This window comes from Scyliorhinus canicula, chromosome 14 (assembly GCF_902713615.1).
Source record: "Scyliorhinus canicula chromosome 14, sScyCan1.1, whole genome shotgun sequence".
NCBI lineage: Eukaryota > Metazoa > Chordata > Chondrichthyes > Carcharhiniformes > Scyliorhinidae > Scyliorhinus > Scyliorhinus canicula.
The window spans coordinates 43,643,797-43,663,828 of NC_052159.1; the positions used below are offsets into that span (position 1 = coordinate 43,643,797).

Sequence of the window (20,032 nt, forward strand, 5' to 3'; positions counted from 1 at the left end):
GGATGTCTCCCGTGTCAAACGCACATCCACGCCTGATAATGTTGGGAGCCCCAGTGTAAGAGGGGGATGAAAACTGGATTTCCTAACTCTCACCATTTTTGTCAGGACCCGCACGTTTAGCATACCGAATAAACATTTGTCTCCTTTAGTGAGTCGTGACGGAATAAAGTGCAGCGACTTTCCTTAACCTTTTTCTGCATCTTTTAAACTATCAAACACTGCCTGCAAGCAAATTAAATGTCTGGCAGGATGGGGGGAGTGACAGGAGGATTCTCTTAAAGCCACCCCTAGCACATCTGAAAATCAGCAAGAGTTGTGTGCCTTCAAAGCTCAAGAGTATCAATAACTTTTATAATCTGAAGTCTAGAATGGAAGCTGTGCCAATCCAACTGCTGTACACAGAGTTATGGGTGAAACAGCAGCAGTAGCCTAAATGCCTCGTTCGCCAAGAACAAAGTATCAAGGCAGGAGGCAACACGACGCAGAGTGCCTGCAGGTGCCATGTTATCATAATGATATAATGCCTTTAGAGTCTATTTACTGAATAAGATACAAGGCACCAATCACTCTTATGGGATTGGGTAAACAAAGTTGGGTTCACTTATTAAGACTAGGCACATGAGAACAGTTATACATAGGTATAACGCTTGAAGACATCAGAGCTGTGTGTGTGCTCTGCTCAAAGTGACAGTGAAATTACATCACATAACACATTTCCCTTCTACTAATGTTATGCTGCTATCCCTTAAAGGCATGTTTGAATAGCGAGAAGACCACGTGGGATGCTGAGGAACAACCCACCCAGGAGACATGGCAGGAACATGGTAACATTAATATGACAGAGAGGTGATGTCAGAGGAGGATGCACTTATCCCAAGCGGTGGTGGCTGAGCTTTGCAACATTTTGTGAGAAGACCCCCCCTCCCCCTTCGCCGCTGGACAATCAGACAGGCAAAGGCCAAACATCAACCCCCCCCCCCTCCCCCTTCGCCGCTGGACAATCAGACAGGCAAAGGCCAAACATCAACCCCCCCCCCCCCCCCCCCCCCCCTTCGCCGCTGGAAAATCAGACAGGCAAAGGCCAAACATCAACCCCCCCCCCCCATTCGCCGCTGGACAATCAGACAGGCAAAGGCCAAACATCAACCCCCCCCCCCCCCCCTTCGCCGCTGGACAATCAGACAGGCAAAGGCCAAACATCGACCCCCTCCCCCTCCCCCGCTGGGCAATCAGATAGGCAAAGGCCAAACATCGACCCCCTTCCCTCCCCCTTCGCCGCTGGGCAATCAGATAGGCAAAGGCCATAACATTGACCCCCCTCCCCTTCAACAGTTCTTGCAAATCTGAAACACCAAACATCGCCCACAAAAGGCACGGCGACATCTGCACACCACTACTTCAGCCAGACTTGAAAACCATTGCCCTATAATCCCCAACTTTCTGCACCCTCAAAACGTAGGTGTGGTTTGCCAGCCCCCTCCCACATCTCTCACATCCATCCACCACTTCTAAGAAAAACCCACTCATACAGGCCAGAGTTATATGGGCCCTATGCACCACCTTGAACTGTATATGGCTCATCCTCGCACAGGAGGAGGCCGAATTTATCCGGTGCATTATTGCCCTCCAGGCCCCCCACCGAAGCTCAATTCCCAGTTCCACCTTCCATTTCCGATATTTTCCTTCACTGGCACTTTCTCTGTCTCCACAAACCACCCATAAATATCCTCACTCCTTCCCCCGCCCAACTCTTCCACCCACCCAGCTCTTCCAGAGTTAACAACTTATCTAACAACATGTGCTTTGGCTGCTATGGGAATGAGGGCAGCTCCTCGTGTCCAAAATCCCAGACCCGAAAATATCTAAATTCACTCCCCCTTAGCAATTCAAACTTCTCCCGCAATTCCTCTAGCCTTGCGAACCTCCCCTCCACAAACAGGTCTCTAACCCACTCTATACCCTTCCCTGAAAATCGCATCCATACTGCCCTGTCAAAGGCCTTCTCTGCATCCATTGATATGATAACCTCTGGCGCTCTACATCTTGACGGGGTCATTACCAGATTTAACAGCCTCCTGATGTTGCTTGGCAGCTGCCGCCCCTTAACAAACCCCATCTGGTGCTCTAAGATCTCGTCCGACACGCACCCTTCCAACTGCCTTGACAACACCTTAGCCAATCCCTTCACATCTGTACTCAGAAGCTTGTAAGACCCACACTCTCTCGGGCCTTTATCCTTCTTTTGGATCAGTAAAATAGAAGCTTGCACAAGTGTGGCCGGCAACAGCCCCCTCACCAACGATTCAGTATATATTTTTCCAGGTGATGTGGTGCCAACTCTGCCAAAATTGGTTTATAAAATTCTACTGGAAAGCCATCTGACACTGGTTTTTCCCCGATTCCATTAACCCCACATACTCCATTATCTCCTGCAACCCCAATGGTGCCTCCAATCCCTGTCTCTTCCCATTATCCACCTCCAGAAACACCGACTCCTCCAAAAAATACCCCATATCCATGTCCTCACCCTGGTACTCCGATCTATACAGCCCCAAATAGGAGGCCTCAAATGCCTCATTGATGTTTTCCAACATTGTCACCAACCGCCTCCTGCCTCCCTCACCTGTGAAATCTCCAATGCAGCTGACTCAACTGAGGGCTAGCAGCCGACTAGCCTTCACTCCATACTGAACCCCCTTTTGACTAGCAAAGCCTTCCCTGTTCTCAATATGTCGGCCCTTGCAGTTTCTTCCTTTACATCAGCAGCTCCCTAGTCGGGGCCACCGATTACCTCCAGTCCACCTCTTCAATAGTATTCACTAACCTCTGCCACTCCTCCCTCTCAACTATCTATAAGAAACAACCTCTCCCCCGACCACCACCTTCAATGCCTCTCAGAACGTGAGGGCAAAAACCTCCCCATTCTGATTAAGCTCCGCATGGTTCTTTATCGGCAATGCCACCTACTCACAGAAATTTGTATCTGCCAGGAGTGCCGAATCAAACCTCAATTCTAGTCTCTGCACACGGCCCATTTCGAACCTCATGTCCACATAATGTGGCATAATTGGTATAATATCCATAAATACCCCCAGCTCCTTTGTCATCGCCGACCCGACCATTGACTTGGGCTGGACCTGTCCACCCTAGGATCCAACACACAATTATAATTGCCCCCCATTATCAGGTGCTGTGAATCCAAGTACAGATGGACGCTGACAGCTTCTTAACAAAGTCTGCGCTGTCCCAATTGGGCACATATACATTAACTAAAACAACCAACGACCCAGGACCACACTCACCATCATGAACCTCCGTCCACTGCCCCCCTCGACTTAGAGTCAAACCCCAAATGTAACGTTTGCCCCACCCATCACTTCCTTAACCTCATGCGGTCCTTCACCCACAGATGTGTCTCCTGAAGGAAAACCACAACTGCCCTTGAATCTTTTAGGTGCGCGAACAGGGGCTGGTTTAGCACAGGGCTAAATAGTTGGCTTTTAAAGCAGACCAAGGGAGGCCAGCAGCACGGTTCAATTCCCGTACCAGCCTCCCCGAACAGGCGCCGGAATGTGGCGACTAGGGGCTTTTCACAGTAACTTCATTTGAAGTCTACTTGTGACAATAAGCGATTTTCATTTAATTTTCATTTTTTTCATTTCAACACACGTGATCGCTTAACTGGACCATTCAGATTGCGTATGTTCCACGTTACTATCCTTACCGCACAAACAAAGAACAAAGAAAAGTACAGCACAGGAACAGGCCCTTCGGCCCTCCAAGCCTGTGCCGACCATGCTGCCCATCTAAACTACACTTCTACACTTCCTGGGTCCATATCCCTCTATTCCCATCCTATTCATGTATTTGTCAAGATGCACCTTAAATGTCACTATCGTCCCTGCTTCCACCACCTTCTCCAGCATCAAGTTCCAGGCACCCACTACCCTCTGTGTAAAAAAACTTGCCTGGTCTATCTCCTCTAAACCTTGCCCCTCGCACCTTAAATCTATGCCCCCTAGTAATTGACCCCTCTACCCTGGGAAAAAGCCTCTGACTATCCACTCTGTCTATGCCCCTCATAATTTTGTAGACCTCTATCAGGTCGCCCCTCAACCTCCATCGTTCCAGTGAGAACAAACCGAGTTTATTCAACCGCTCCTCATAGCTAATGCCCTCCATACCAGGCAACATCCTGGTAAATCACTGCTGCACCTTCTCTAAAGCCTCCACATCCTTCAGGTAGTGTGGCGACCAGAATTGAACACTATACTCCCAGTGTGGCCTAACTAAGGTTCTAAACAGCTGCAACATGACTTGCCAATTCTTATACTCAATGCCCCGGCCAATGAAGGCAAGCATGCCGTATGCCTTGTTGACTACCTTCTCCACCTGTGTTGCCCCTTTCAGTGATGTGTGGACCTGTACATCTAGATCTCTCTGACTGTCAATACTCTGGAGGGCTCTACCATTCACTGTATATTCCCTACCTGCATTAGACCTTCCAAAATGCATTACCTCACATTTGTCTGGATTAAACTCCATCTGCCATCTCTCCGCCCAAGACTCCAAACGATCTAAATCCTGCTGTATCCTCTGGCAGTCCTCATCGCTATCCGCAATTCCACCAATCTTTGTGTCGTCTGCAAACCAACCTGTGTGTCGTTACCTTGATGCAATGTCCTCTGCTCTTGGACACTCCTACATAGTGCTCCCTTGTTGCAGCAGAGAGGGTGAAAGCAGGCTGCTTATATCCCTTATATCCCTGACTATAAAACAATGAGCGTCATTGTAGTCAGTCTCACAGTGCAGGGACCTGTTGACTTCAGACTGCACTGCCTGCATCTACGCACGGGCAGCTGCCTGTAAGTGGCACCAGAGGAGTGCATTTAAACACATACTGCAACAATCGCGGTCTGAGCCAGGCCACCCCGATCCTGAGGGGGGCACCCCAGGTCCACGGACTTGACACCAAATCATTCCAACTGTTGCCCCCTAGTAGCCGCCCCTCAGCATGTCCAACTATTTTTCAGGCTTTTTCAGAGTTCTTTTAGCTTCTCGCTCCCCCTCCACAGCCCTGGCGCCCAGTCTCTGCTTGTAAATACTTGCACTAATTCACCATTGCGAGACTTCCACCTGAGAGAGTGGGAGCATTGCAGAGGAGTGGAGCATGAAGTGGCCATGCCGCTAACAGTGTTAAAATCAATGCAAATGCCAGCGCGGGTGCAGACCTCAATATTGCCGCCAGTGAAGGACCAGAGCATGGCGTCAGAAGCAAAACGGACTAGTTTAATTTCACGTAATTCTTCGCCCAATTCGCCAGTTCTTCATTCCTGCATCGCGAAGCGGAGAATCCATCAACAACCTGAGATGCAAGCTTCAATTATATTACTGCTGAGAAAACACCAATAACCTATTACTGGAATAAATTCTGTATTCCATAATTCCCCACTGACACCTAATATATATATATGTGTATATGTATCTGAGAGCTGGTTTGTGGTTTGTGCTATATGGGCATGAACCAATAAAATTATTTTTAATCGGGCAATGAAATTCTAGGATGTTATTTTTGAACACAGAGATCGACATTTCTATCATCAATTAAGTGGTTTTGTTTTACATGATGTGTATTAATGGTCATTTTCTTTTAAAACATGATAGCAATTGTTATAATGATGATGGGTAGCTCGGTAGTAGCAGCAAATCCCTGCTGAAGTTATCATGACCTAGGATCAAGCATGTATAAAATCACAACCTTTAACTCAAAAGGCTGATGTGGTGAAGACTAAGAACTTGTGTTCATTACAACAATTACAAGGCCATCTGGATCGAATGGAACATTCGCCGTTGTATTTTTTTCGTCGTGTTTTATGATGAATTAAATTATGAAGTTAACAAAATCTTATGAATTAAAACAGATCACCTGTGGTCCAAATTCAAAATTTACCTTTATCCAAATTATTCTAGACAATCTTTGATGCGATTCTTAAATTAATTTACTCAAGTCTAATGCAATGTTGGCAATCAAAGTTCTTCCTTTACACTGTGCTGGGGGAAGTGCGGGGGGGGGGGGGGAAGAAGAAGAAGAAGAAGAGCTTTATCCGATCCAGGGAAAGCTGCTCCACTAGGGGGCACCCCCTCCATTCCATGGAGCTTACAATTTTCCTCTTTGCATTCTCAGGCCTGCCTCAGCAGCACCCACCTCCCCTGATGAGATTGCTGGGACTAGTTACCTGCCCAGTGACTAGGCCAGCAGCTTCGGGAGCCCATCAAGCATGTAGACAGCCTCCTACAGAGAAATAGCTCTGCTGTTGTGTCTCCTGACAGGTGCAGGGGCTCAGGATCCCTATATGGTCTTGACCTCAGGGTCCTGAGGCACACAGAAAAGTTCTGCCCTCACTGTCTTATCATACCATTACCTCAATGCTTCATGTGGGACTCCGCTGTCTGTTAATTTATTGCATTGAAGGAAAAACTGCTGTCTGCACATGTGCACAACCCACTTTTGCTCTGTTTTGTGTACACTAGCAGAACCATTTTGTATAAATTCATGTACCTTGCCTTGGCAGATTTTGGATGAGGCAAAGGTTAAACCCTATGCAAAGGATCACAGTGCAGTCAGTTCTGTCACTAAAGTAAATTTGTCAGTTTTGACATGTTGAAGTTCACAAGTCACATTAATAATTGAATTACTGACAACTAGAAAAATAATCACGTTAACATCAAGTTTGCAAATCCAGAATAAAGACATATTTTATCTGAGCCAAATTTTGTGAAGGTGATGGGAGCCCCTCAGCTGCCACCACTCCAGCCAGTCAGAGCTCCCCTGTCACCTCCTCTGGGAAGACCCACCACACCTTGTTCCACTCAGGCACTTGGTCAGCCAGTGGCAAGCCTTTCCCCAGGATCAAGAGGCCCCAGCGGCCCCGGAAGGAAAAAAACAGTTAAAAATGCTCAAATCCTAGTAAAAACTAGCCATGCTTGAGTTCCATTTTAAGGTATACAAGGCCAGTATTGATTGAAGCTACTGTCATTGGTTTCTGCTACAAACTCAGTTTCCTAACCCCCTAACATGAAAATGTTGGAAAAACTCAGCAGATCTGGCAGCATCTGTGGAGAGAGAAACAGTTAACGTTTCGAGTCCGTATGATTTTTCTTCAGAGTTCCATTCCCCTTCCGAACCACTGTCTTATGCGTAACAATATTCAGAACCTTATTGTCCTTTTCTAACCAGTCAGTGCTAAGCTTGCCACCCCATGTCCTCTCCATCATCTCAACCATCTCCTTCATAATCACTAGCTTTCGAATCGCAGCTCGGGTGAATGAAGGAGCTGTGCTCCGAAAGCTGGTGATTCAAAACAAACCTGTTGGACTTTAACCTGGTATTGCGAGACTTCTTACTGTGCTCTGTCCAACGCCGGCATCTCCACATCCTTCATAATCACCCATCTTAATTTTCATCCCAATTCAGCTCATCAGCTGCCAATACCCTCATTTATATTTTTGTTCCCTTCAGACTTGACTATTCCAGCGCTTTCATGGCCAACTTCACAAGCACGATTCAACCAACGCATTGTGTCTGGTGCGGAGCCGGGCACGCGGATGAAACTCGGGAGAGACCCAAACCGGGATTCACGCCGGGCCGATCAGGAGTCACCTGACTCGCTATGCCCAGCGTGATTTAGATCACGCCTCCAGATAATCATATGTGCGTCCATCCTAACGCCGCTTTCACCCAGGAGACACCGGCTGAACCGACGAGGCCTCAAGTGGGTGCTGTTTAGAATGAGTCTGCACAAGCGGAGACCAGTCGGGGATGGCTACTCAGAGTTCTTGGAGGTCATTGGCAGCCCCCAGATGGTCGCTGGTCAAGGCAGGGCAGTGCCCCAGCAAGACCCCTGGCACCCAGGCAATGCCATCTGGGTACCCTGGCAACTCTGTCAGTGTGCCGGGGGGCTGTCCAGGTGCCAGGCTGTCAGGACCAGTGTGCCTGGGTGCCAGTTGGCACTGCCAAACGTCAGGGCCTGAGGGAGGCCATGCCCATAAAGGAGAGGGGGTGTGAAAAGGGGTATGAAGGGTAAAATGGTGAAGAGGGGTATGAAGGGGACTCATAAATGTTTGGGGGGTACTCACTGACCCCATAGCAGGGTATCCTCACTTGGGGGGGGGTGGTTTAATGCCTATGTCTGCGGATGGGGGGGGTGGCATTGTCCATGGGTGAAGGGATCCCTCAAGGTCACTTAGAGATTGGGGCACCCTTTCAAAATGGTGCCCAGATTTCTGAGGAGCCGGTCTTGTTAACGAGTTCAGCTCCCTACTCCTGAATGAACTGTGGGCTGGACCGGAGAGAAACTCCTTTTAGACATTGCTCATTTTATTCAGCCCACCATTAACAGCTGTTCCCTTAAATTGTCAAGCCTATAAGCTCTGGAATTCTCTCCCTAACTAGTCCACTTTTATCATTTCCTTTAAGCTGTTCCTTAAGAGTCTCTCTCTGACCAATCTATGCTAAAGTGTCCTTATTTAGCTCTGTGTCATTTTTTTGTCTGATGGCATTTCCTGCGTTAAAGACACTGTAGAATTTAGCTGAACTTTGATCCCCCCCCCCCCCCCCCAGTTCAATAACCTTTATTTTATAAATCATACATGACAAGTGGCCAACTTGGAACGGGTATCTGAAGTTTTGAATCTACTCACACACCAGCAGCCTTCAGCAGAGAAACGAAAAATTGAAGAAAACCTGGGAGCAGGAAATAGAATTTTAAATAAAACTTTTGCAGCACACTGCGGTGATTGATATCAGAAATCAGAAGACAGCAGACTCCCCATTAACGTCACCAAAAGTTATGAAAACTGTAGAACTTCACAACATCATTGCCACCTAGTGGTGATTTTAATTCCTCAACATAACAAACATTAGTTTCAAAATTTCATAGAGTTACAGAATTCCTACAGTGCAGAAGGAGGCCATTCGGCCCATTGAGTCTGCACTGACCTTCTGAAAGAACACCCTACCTAGGCCCACTCCCTGCCCTATTCCCGTAACCCACCTAACCTTCACATCCCATCGGGCAATTTAGCGTGGACACTCCACCTAACCCAAACATTTTTGCACTGTGGGAGGAAACCGGAGCACCCGGAGGAAACCAATGGAGACACAGGGAGAATGTACAAACTCCACGCTGACAGTGACTGAAGGCTGGAATTAAACCAGGGTCCCTGACGCTGTGAAGCAGCAGTGCTAACCGCCGTGCCACCCCTAATTTGATACGCTATATGCTGAAACTCAGGGACTGCAGCATCACTCACTTTACATTAAATACAAAGGGCTGGATTCTCCACTCTCAGGATTCTCTGTTTCGCAGGCAACGCACCCACGCCCGGGGATTTCCCAGGGCTGCCCACAATGGGAAACCCCATTGACCTGCTGGCGGGATGGAGAATCCCGCTGCCGGCGAGGCACACCTGTGCAGAAGGATGGAGAATCCCACCCAGAAGCTTGCAAAAAAGCAGTTCAAAGGTAATTTGAACAAGTGTTAAAGGACATTCCAGATATAACATGACAATAACCATAACCTAAACATTCACATCACCTTCATATTGCTTTTCGGGCTGGCTACGGAATAATAGGGTTGCATACACTGCCGCCGGTAGCGGAGTTCCCGATGTAGTGGAGAATCCAGGGTAAGGCAGAAAACGGGATCGCCATCCGGCATCGATCCCGTTCCGATGCTCCGGTCCCCTACTGGTGTCGGGATCGAAGTTCACACTCTGCGCCAGAGAGGATACAAGTGGGTCTTTACGAACCATTTGCATCCTATTAATTGCCAGGTACCATATTCTCCGGCCCGCGTGATTCTCCAGTCCTCTGGGCCAGGAATCATATATTATACAAACATGGCCTTGGCGTGGGCCAAGACTAACTCCAGAAGAGAGTTGTTGCCAGGCCACCCTCCCTCCTACAATGCATGATCTGCCCATCCCACCACGACCAGAACCCTCACCAGGGACACCCCCCCAATTAGAGAGACCCCACCAGAGATCCACAAATTAGAAAGACCCCCACCAGAGGCCCATAATCAGAGAGACCCCTAAATAATAATAATAAATCATCATTATTGTCAGAAGTAGACTTACATTAACACTGCAATGAAGTTACTTTGAAAAGCCCCAAGTCGCCATATTCCAGCGCCTGATCGGGTACACTGAGGGAGAATTCAGAATGTCTAAATTACCTAACAGCATGTCTTTCGGGACTTGTGGGAGGAAACCCACGCAGGCACGAGGAGAATGTGCAGACTCTGCATATACAGTTACCCAAGCCGGGAATCAAACCTGGGACCCTGGTGCTGTGAAGCAACAGTGCTAACCACTGTGCTACCGTGCCGCCCAAAATAGAGAACCACCGCCAGAGACCCCTTAATTAGAGAAACCGCCATCAGAGACCCCTTATTAGAGAGACCAAGGGTTGGAACCATAGAATTTACAGTGCCCATCGAGCCTGCGCCCACCCTTGGAAAGAGCACCCTACTTAAGCCCTCGCCTCCACCCTATCCCCATAACCCAGTAACCCCGCCTAATGTTTTTGGACACCAAGGACAATTTAGCATGGCCAATCCGCCTAACCTGCACATCTTTGGACTGTGGGTGGAAACCGGAGCACCCGGAGGAAATGCACGCAGGCACGGGGAGGACGTGCAGATTCCACACAGGCAGTAACCAAAGCTGTTAATCGAACCTGGGAATCTGGAGCTGTGAAGCAACTATGCTAACCACTGTGCTACATGAAGTCCTGCCTGCAGCCAGTTGGTGCTCATGCGAGTATGAAATGGCTATGGGGCACTCAGGACTCGGTCGGAATGGCGGGAAAGGAAACACTGCCATCCTAAAAACTCAGGCCCCAGTCTTGTTGCAATTGCACAGGGCTTTGGTTAGACCACACCTGGAATACTGATAATAATTTTGGCCTCGATACCTAAGGAAGGATATACTTTCCTTAGAGGTGGTGTAATGAATGTTCATTGAGCAACTCACAGAGGGATGAAAAGGTTATCCAATGAGGAGAGATTAAGTCGAATGGGCCTAAACTCTCAACTTTAGAAGAATGAGGGATGATTTTATTGAAACATATACGCCGGAATTCTCCGAAATCCCGGCCAAGTGTTGACGCCAGCGTAAACACCGGAGTGGTGTGATGTAATATCTGAGTTGGTCTAACATCGACTGTAACTGGATGCAGTGAGACTCGAATCAGGCTTCCGACACAGGAGATGGTCCAACACTGTTTTATTGAACTTGCGTGTTGCTGTACATAATCTGCTGTGGGTTGACACTCTATTAATCTAAACTGATAACCTCAGACTTGCTTGACCAGACTAGCTCTCTGTCACATGGAGAAGGTGCTCATGGCCTTGTGCACTCTAACTATCTCTGTAGCTGTATCCAGTGAGAAGAGGCAGCGTCTTAATGCCTCGTGTGTTTTATAGTGGTAGTGTCCTGTCTGGTGATTGGTTGTTCTGTGTCGTGTGTGTTCATTGGTTATCCTGTGTGTCAATCACTTCCTGTCTGTATCTCATTATATCCATGAGTGGATATTATGACATGGTGTACGCTGGCGTCAACAGGCCTCCTGGCCCAGCAATTCACGGGTGTTCAAGGGGCTAGCACGGCGCCGGAGTGCTGCGTGCTGCTCCGGCACTGAAAGGCAGTCCTGCACGGCCAGCACGGGTCCGCGCATGCGCCTGCTGGCTGTCTCCACGCCGGCGCGTGCGCGTGGTTGACGTCTCCACGCCGGCACGGAGCAACATGTCGGGGACTTTACAGCAGGCCTCACGGAAGGAGGTAGGCCCCCTCCAGATCGCGGCCGCCCAGCTGATCGGAATCCCTCGATCGTGGGCCTGAACCCCGTGGAGGCTTGCCCAGAGTCAGATCCCCCCCCTGGACATCCACCGCAGCCGAGGGTCTGACCTCCCGCTGGGTGGTACCAGGTTGGAACCATGTCGGCGGAACTCGGCGCAGGGGCCTATTTCAGCGGCCCCCGACCGGCGCCCGGTCGCCGGAGAATTGCGGCCTGGCGTCGGAGCGGTGTGGCGGGAATTTCCCATGCCCCCGACGATTTTCCGATCCGGCGCGGGCTCAGATAAACCCGCCCATAATATCCTAACAGGTTTTGACAGGTAAATGTTGGAGATGTTTCCTCTAGCGAGACAGTCAGAAGGAGGGGGCATAGTCTCAATAAGAGCTGGCCATTTAGGGCTGAGATGAGGAAACATTTCTTCACTCAGACGGTTATGAGTCTTTAAGCATTCACAGATTTCCACGGTATAGAATAGTTACTGAATATATTCAAGGCTGAGATCAACAGATTTTTAACACACTCTAAGGAATATGGGGAGCATCTAAAAAAGTGTAATTGAGGTTCCGAATCAGCAAAAGTCTTACTGAATAGTGCAGCAGGTTTGAAGGGCCACATGGCTTACTCCTGTCTATAGTCTAGTGGTTTACATTCTGTTCTTGACTGTCCAGCTCAGAACAGAGAATGTTAAGAGATGTCCTAATAGAGGGGAGAGGGAACTGATGGGCGGTGGGGTCCCAGGCATCAGAGTCCTCACCACCCAGGAAGAAGGCACCCTGGAGGCCAGATGGGATGCCCTGTTCCCCCAAGGGTCACGGAGGGTCAGCCACAGGGCAGCCATTGCTGCCTGGGAGCAAGTGGCAGCGGCAGTCAGCTCAGGGAGTGTGACCCAGTGTCACAAGAAGGTCAATGATCTCCACCGGGCCGCTCGGGTGAGTTGACACCGGACAACCGACCCCCGACCCCCACACATGCTCTCCCCCATACTCCCAATCCACCCCCTGTATTCCCCAACCCTCCATACTCCCTAACACCCCCCCCCCCCCAAACGGCCCATCTCCCCAAGCCGCGCCCTCTCACCCTCAAGATATCGGGCATGATTTAACCAAAAGGTTTCTAAGTTTGGTAGAGAGCGGGAACTGCTTGGCGTGCAGCTAACAATGCCCCTTTTGTGTCCCCACAGGAGAAGTTGGCCCACAACCGATGGGAAGGGGCCCAGATGGGCGGCGGGGTGCCGGACATTGGAGTCCTCGTCCCCTAGGTGAAACGGGCCTGGAAGGTCGTCAGGGTGGCCGAGGACAGAGCTGTGACCACCGTAGAGGTCTGCACCTGGCTCAGAGGTGAGGAACCCCCCCCCCCCCCCAGATGGCCTGTCAAATGTGAGTTGTTAATGCCATACAGACTGACCCATCCCTCCCACTGACCACATGTTCATTCTCCTGTAGGACATGCAGCCGTCAGCGCCGGACCATTCAGGCTGGTCCGCCACCTCCTGCCTCCCAAGAGAACACCTCAGAGGAGAGCTCCAAGGATAGTCGTGACACAGCTGTCATCCCCACTCTCCACCAGCGCAGACAAAAAACCTCGGTGGGCGAAAGTAGTGGACAGGCGTCTGGGCACATTCTGGTGAGCGCCAATCACACACATCAGGTGGAGGCAGGAAAATCCAGGCGAGACAGCAGTCAGAGGTCTGCTGGTTCCCAGGACCCAGCTGGGTCCCAGTCGGATGTAGAGCCTCTGAATCAGATTTACCAGGAGCTGATGCAGACGATGGGGTGCAGCCTTGAAATTCAGAGGGGGATATCAGCGACATTCCAGCAGGTCTATGGCCGATTGGAGGAGTCCCAGGGGCTATGGATGTAGGAGATGACACCTGCAATGTGTGGCACCGGGGCCAACATTGCTTGGGTGGCGACGTGCAGTGGAAAGCCTGGTGTACAACATCAGCAGCATGAGCGTAAGGTGTCCAAGGCGTGGCTCAGTCGGTGATGGCTATGTCTGAGCACCTCGATAGCATGTCCCAGTATGTTGCTGGGAGATGTCACCCACACAAGGTGGACCTTGATCAGGCACTGGGAGCATGTCCCAAATGCAGGTGAGCATTGCCGGAGCACTCCAGAACATGTCCCAGTCACTGAGGGGCATTGCAGAGGGCATCGACACCATGCTGCAGACACTGGGGAGCTGCCAGGGCTGGTAGAGTCAGATAACAAAGGGGCAACTGGGGCACACCATGGTGAACCCCATGGGCGTCGAGCGGGAGGAGAGGGCACTGGGTGTCAACGTGGGGCTATCCTAAGAAGCGACGACGGCCACCAGCTCCCCCAAGTTCCACCCCCGACAAAGGCACTTCTCGCAGTCAGTACCCAGTACAGTGCGGCGTGGCGGGGCATGTGTCACCGGCAAGTACACCGGGGCCCTCCGGCCTCAGATCCCCCAGAGGACACCCACAAGGGCATCGAAGGCTTCATGGGATACGGTAAACAGCAGGCTGCGTCCACTCCTGATGTGCATCCTGGGGACAAGCCTAGCCAGAACGGTACAGCATGGAAGGCTAAGCACATAGAGGATCACTGAGAGGGCACTGCCGGATAGTGAGGGTGTGAGTAGGCGGCACCATCGGGAGAGCGGGGCACTGGGGGACATTTACATCGATGATTAAAATCTGTTGACCTCGACCAATGTGTCTACTCTGGACTTTCCTCCGCACTGCGGGCCAAGCACCAATCCCATGCCCCATCTTCCCGGACATGGAGGTCTTGAACTCCTCCCCGCACCCACCAGTAACACACACCCCCCCACCCCCAACCCGGCCATCCGGGCTTGCTGGATCCTCGCTGCTGCCGTCTGTCATCCATCCTCTGGCTGGTCCTCCAGGGCCTTCCTGGGCTCGTCGTCCAGCCCATCCTGGTCCAGCGCCTTCCTCCTCAGACGGCCACATATTCCTCTCCATCCACCTCCAAGACATCGCCCCTCTACTGTGCCAGATTGCGGAGGGCACAACACATCACCACAAAGCGGGCGACCCTCTGGGGGGTGTACCGTAATGCACCACTACAGCAGTCGAAGCATCAGAAGGGCATTTTGGAGGAGTCCAACGCACCTCTCAATGACAGCCCAGGTGGCTGCACAGGCCTCGTTGTATCGGGTCTCTGCTTCTGTCACCAGCCTCCATACTGGCGTCATTAGCCAGGTCCTCGGCGGGTGCCCCTTACCCTTCAAAACCCAACTGGTCATCCTATGGTGGTCCTTGAAGAGGTCAGGAATGTCTGACTGTAGCTGTCATGCACACTCCCTGGGAAGCGTGCACACAGTGCATGATTTGCACGTGGTGGTCACACACGAGCTGGATGTTCAGGGAGTGGAACCCCTTCCTATTGATGTAGGGCACCCCCAGGTCCGGTGAGCACAAGGTGTCATACATGCCACCTATACCACTTGGAACTGGGGTGACCCGGTGATGGAGAATTCTGCTGCCTGGGCACCTTGTTGGGCTTGGTCCATGTCAAAGTTCATACAGTTTTCTGCCCAACAGGGAATCCGTGACTTCACCGGTGCATTTGTGGATTGTAGCTTGTGAGATGCTGCCCAAGTCCCCGCTCGAGCCATGGAATGATCCTGAGGCGTGGAAGTTCAAGGCTGCGGTGATCATGGCGGCCACCGAGAGAGGGTATCCTCCTCCTCCGCGTGGTGCCAAGTCTGCAAGGACATGGCACAGGTGCTGGACTTTCTCCTCGTCGAGGCGGAGTCTCCTGCGGCACTCGCTGTACATCATCTGTTCGAAACACCAGCAGCGCCGGTACACCTTGGGCCGTTGGAGGCCTCCCCCTCTGGTTCCCTCTCCGTCCTGATGGGCGTCGGGTCCTCAGGGTGTGGGGAAGGGCCCTGCACATGAGCTCCACCGTGTGTCTCTGTCGATGCTGCTGCTGCTGCCTTCTCCGGTATCAGGTTGTCTAGCCTGCCAACGGCACCATGGGGGAACGTTCTGTGGGGTCAAAGATATCGTCCATCCATTTGCAATATCTGTAAGGGATTGTTGAGGGTGTGAGTCTGACAGCCAGCGGTGTCTTCCACCCAATGACCCTCCATGTCCCCCATCGCTCCCCCCCCCCCCCCCCCCCCCCCCCCCCAGAACCAACACAGCGTGCCCACGCAGCCCTGGCCACAGTGGGGGCCCTAATCACCGGACCCCTGACACTGTACCCAGATGCCTGCACGTAACATTAGCTCGACCAGGTGTCGATCTCCTCCTGGTGCACACGCTCGCCCTCTGGTTGCTGATGGATAACCTCACGATGCTCCACTTCTCCAGCTTCCACCCGAAACACATTAAAGAAGCCATCCCCTATGGACAAGCCCTCCGTATACACAGGATCTGCTCGGACGAGGAGGAGCGTAACAGACATCTACAGACGCTGAAAGATGCCCTTGTACGAACGGGATATGCCGTTCGACTCATCAATCGACAGTTCCAACGTGCCACAGCAAAAAACTGCATACACCGCCTCAGAAGACAAACAAGGGATACAACCGACAGAGTACCATTCGTCGTCCAGTACTTCCCCGGAGCGGAGAAACTACATCTTCGCAGCCTTCAACATGTCATGGATGAAGACGAACATCTTGCCAAGACCAACCCCACTACTTGCCTTCAAACAACCGCGTAACCTCAAACAGACCATCGTTTACAGCAAACTACCCAGCCTTCAGGAAAACAGCGACCACGACACCACACAACCCTGCCATGGCAACCTCTGCAAGGCGTGTCAGATAAGCGACATGGGCATGAGAACACCACCCACCAGGTACATAATTGTGCAACTCGGCCAACGTTGTCTACCTCATTCGCTGCAGAAAAGGATGTCCCGAGGCATGATACACTGACGAGACCATGCAGACGCAGCGACAATGAACGAACATCACGCGACAATGACCAGCAGGAACGTTCCCTTCCAGTCGGGGAACACTTCAGCAGTGAAGGGCATTCAGCCTCTGATCTTCGGCTAAGCGGTCTCCAAGGCGGCCTTCAGGACGCGCGACAACGCAGAATTGCCGAGCAGAAACTGATAGCCAAGTTCCGCACACATGAGTACGGCCTCAACCGTGACCTTGGATTCATGTCGCATTACATTCAACCCCCTCCCACCATCTGGCCTGGGCTTGTGAAATCCTACCAACTGTCCTGGGTTGAGACAATTCACACCCCTTTAACCTGTGATTATCCTTCTCTCCAGTTGCTCTGTCTGGGCCTGTAAAGACTTAATAGCCTGCAAAGACTCACATTCAAAGTATCGTCTTGCATCATTGACTTTGACTATGTATGTGTTTCTGGAACCCACCTCTTCATTCACCTGAGGAAGGAGCTGCGCTCTGAAAACTAGTGATTCGAAACAAACCTTTAACCTGGTGCTGTAAGACTTCTTACTGTGCCCGCCCCAGTTCAATGCCGGCATCTCCACATCATTTTTTTTTAAAGTTAATGAGCTTAGGTTTCAGGGTAGGGAAGGTGGGGGGGGGCGCTTTTGTTCTACTGGTGGTTTGTTTGGTAATGAAGATGGGGTTCGCCTGGGAGGAAGGAAGGGTTGGACTGCTGATGAGAATGGCTTCTATATCTTTGTGCTGGTTTCATGGGGGGTGTGGTGGCCATCTTGGGTGGGCCTGGAGCTGGAGCAGGTTTGGGCACTGCTGGATTGCCTCACATGGCGGATATGACTGATCATGGATGTGTTGGCGGCATGGGAAAGAGGCCCCCTGTCTGTGATTAACTTCACTTCTAATACTTATATAAATGAACAGACTCAACCAATTATATTTTACTAGCTTGCGGTAATTTTAGATCAATGTTATGTGGGTTTTGAAAATAAATTGGTTTCTAGCTAAGTCCCTTCTAATTTCCCTTTGCTATGAGGTTCCTTTAAGATTACTTTATGGTTTTGCATGCACACATCTTAAAGGGAATGTAGCTTGTGGGAAGCCCCTGTGTGACACATTCCTGTATGCTACACAAATACATACACCTGTTAAACGGAACATTGGTTTCTGGAGCTTGCAGAAACTTCAACAAATGTTTATGAATTACAGAAAATATTTATTCGACTTAGATAAAAGGTATTCAATTCATTGTGTATTTTAGGTCAGGTTCTTCACCGTGTTTTTGACTCTGTAGTATCCCACATGCATGTGTGAGTCAAAATTGATTTATTCAATCTAATAAGCGCTGATTTCCTCATTTTAATCTGGTCAAGATTTACCATTATTTGTAATTGATTTTTGTCAAAATATAGAATTCCCAACTGAAAAAAAAAATATTTTTTAATCCAAGCATTAGTTTATACCCCCAGACTGGCTGCAACATATATTCGATGCATAAATTAGCTTGCAGCTCTTGGCTCAATGCCAAACATACATATTTGACACATGCAAAATCTCCAAATGCCCGACTTCAGAAATACAGCCCCTACTGTAACAGTGCAGATTTTCTACTTTCAAGATAAACCATCCTTCTGACCTTCATAACATAACATTCATGTGGTGTTATGGGTTGTTTTTTGCTGTCAATGTTTGTACATAGAAACAGACTTAAAATGCCATAAAAACCATGTAATTGGGTACTGTCGTAGTACGTTTACCAGGAGATTGTCATCCCATTCACCTGGGCTACGTTGAGGCCCAGGAGCTAGAGGTGGGCAAAGAGTATGTTGAACAAATTCACCAGTCAGTCTATTATAATCATGCACTGTGTTAATAAAAGATTCAATGAAGCAGCGTGAGGCCTATTTTTGTCCAAATCAACATGTCAAACTTCCAAAGGCTTACACAGTTGCTGTAGCAGTCTGTCTCCACTCAGGCAGAGTATATTGTTGTCACTTCATGGGTTCCAGCCTCTTTTTTATAGTTTGTATATATTCTGAAATATCATGATTATTCGTCTTGATATGTAGGGCAAGTCTATAAATTTGCCTTTTGAGCCTGTAATATGCTGGGAAATGTGTTTTTAAATCCAACATCAATGGAGAAATCGAATGTTGTTGGAAGTGAAATTGGTTGTTAGTCGTGTAAAATGGCACGGTAGTGAATTGGCAGTCCATTTTACACCACACCTGACATTGACTTTAACAAAAATAATGGTCTGCCGATTCACTATCAGCCCATTTTATGCTACTTTACCCCCATTGCGTCCACACGCTTTGGGATTCAATCGTCATTGAAATAAATCAATGCCTTTTCCTGTCTTTAATAAGTCACCTGAGCTTCAGGACATTTCAGTACACACACAGCACAACAAAGATGATGCTATTCAACACCAGCTTACTATTATCCTGGCTCATCTCTAAACCAGAATGCCATTTCCACATTATTAAAAACACAGAAACGTCAGCCCTTTTCAGCTGTAAGGCTTTATGATTGAAACTATCTAAATGTTAATTTCCAAGCAAGGCTAGTTTATCCTTTATATAGATGCAAAACATTTCAATTACCACAGTGTGGATTAGCGTTGCTGGTTGTAACTTCTTCAGATACCTACCTGACTCAAAGCCTCAGCCTGCAGTAAGATGTCCTGTTTGAGATTGTTGGCTTGTGTTGCATGAAAGGATTGCTTCTGACTCTGAATAACAAAAACAATTTCATCGATCTCTGCAAAATAAAAAAGGAACATCGGGAATAATGCACGATTATGTTAAAATACATAGATCTGCTTTGATATCAGTTTTAGCGATAAGGACCATTCCAAAACGATTCGGTTTCCATATTTTCTTGCTTTGTGAGTTTTGTGCTCAAATTAGTAGATGTTAGTTCTGGGCAATTAATAGATACTCCCAAGTTATCTGCAGCAGAAATGGAAACAGAGTAAACTTCCCTCCACTATGTCACAGCAATTATCTGGGGCTATTTAGCACTAAATTCCTGGCTTTGAAAGCAGACCAAGGCAGGCCAGCAGCATGGTTCGATTCCCGTAACAGCCTCCCAGAACAGGCGCCGGAATGTGGCGACTAGGGGCTTTTCACAGTAACTTCATTTGAAGCCTACTTGTGAAAAATAAGCGATTTTCATTTTTCAATGCAATAGTGTGGCATATTCCACAAAAACATGGGGCGGAATGTTGCTTTTTTGACTAAGGGTGCAATTTAACGGAAACATTTCTAAGGGCGCGATCCAATGGTCACACTGCGCCCA

General features: G+C 49.5%; 1 protein-coding gene across 1 annotated transcript in view; it reads right to left on the reverse strand.

Annotated features, from left to right (window-relative positions):
• b3glcta (beta 3-glucosyltransferase a) overlaps positions 1-20,032 on the reverse strand; it is a 258,971-nt gene that overhangs the window by 181,542 nt on the left and 57,397 nt on the right. Inside the window, exon 4 of the mRNA XM_038818599.1 lies at positions 19,383-19,492. Coding sequence (XP_038674527.1) covers positions 19,383-19,492 — 110 coding nt within the window. The remainder of the gene's footprint in view (positions 1-19,382; positions 19,493-20,032) is intronic.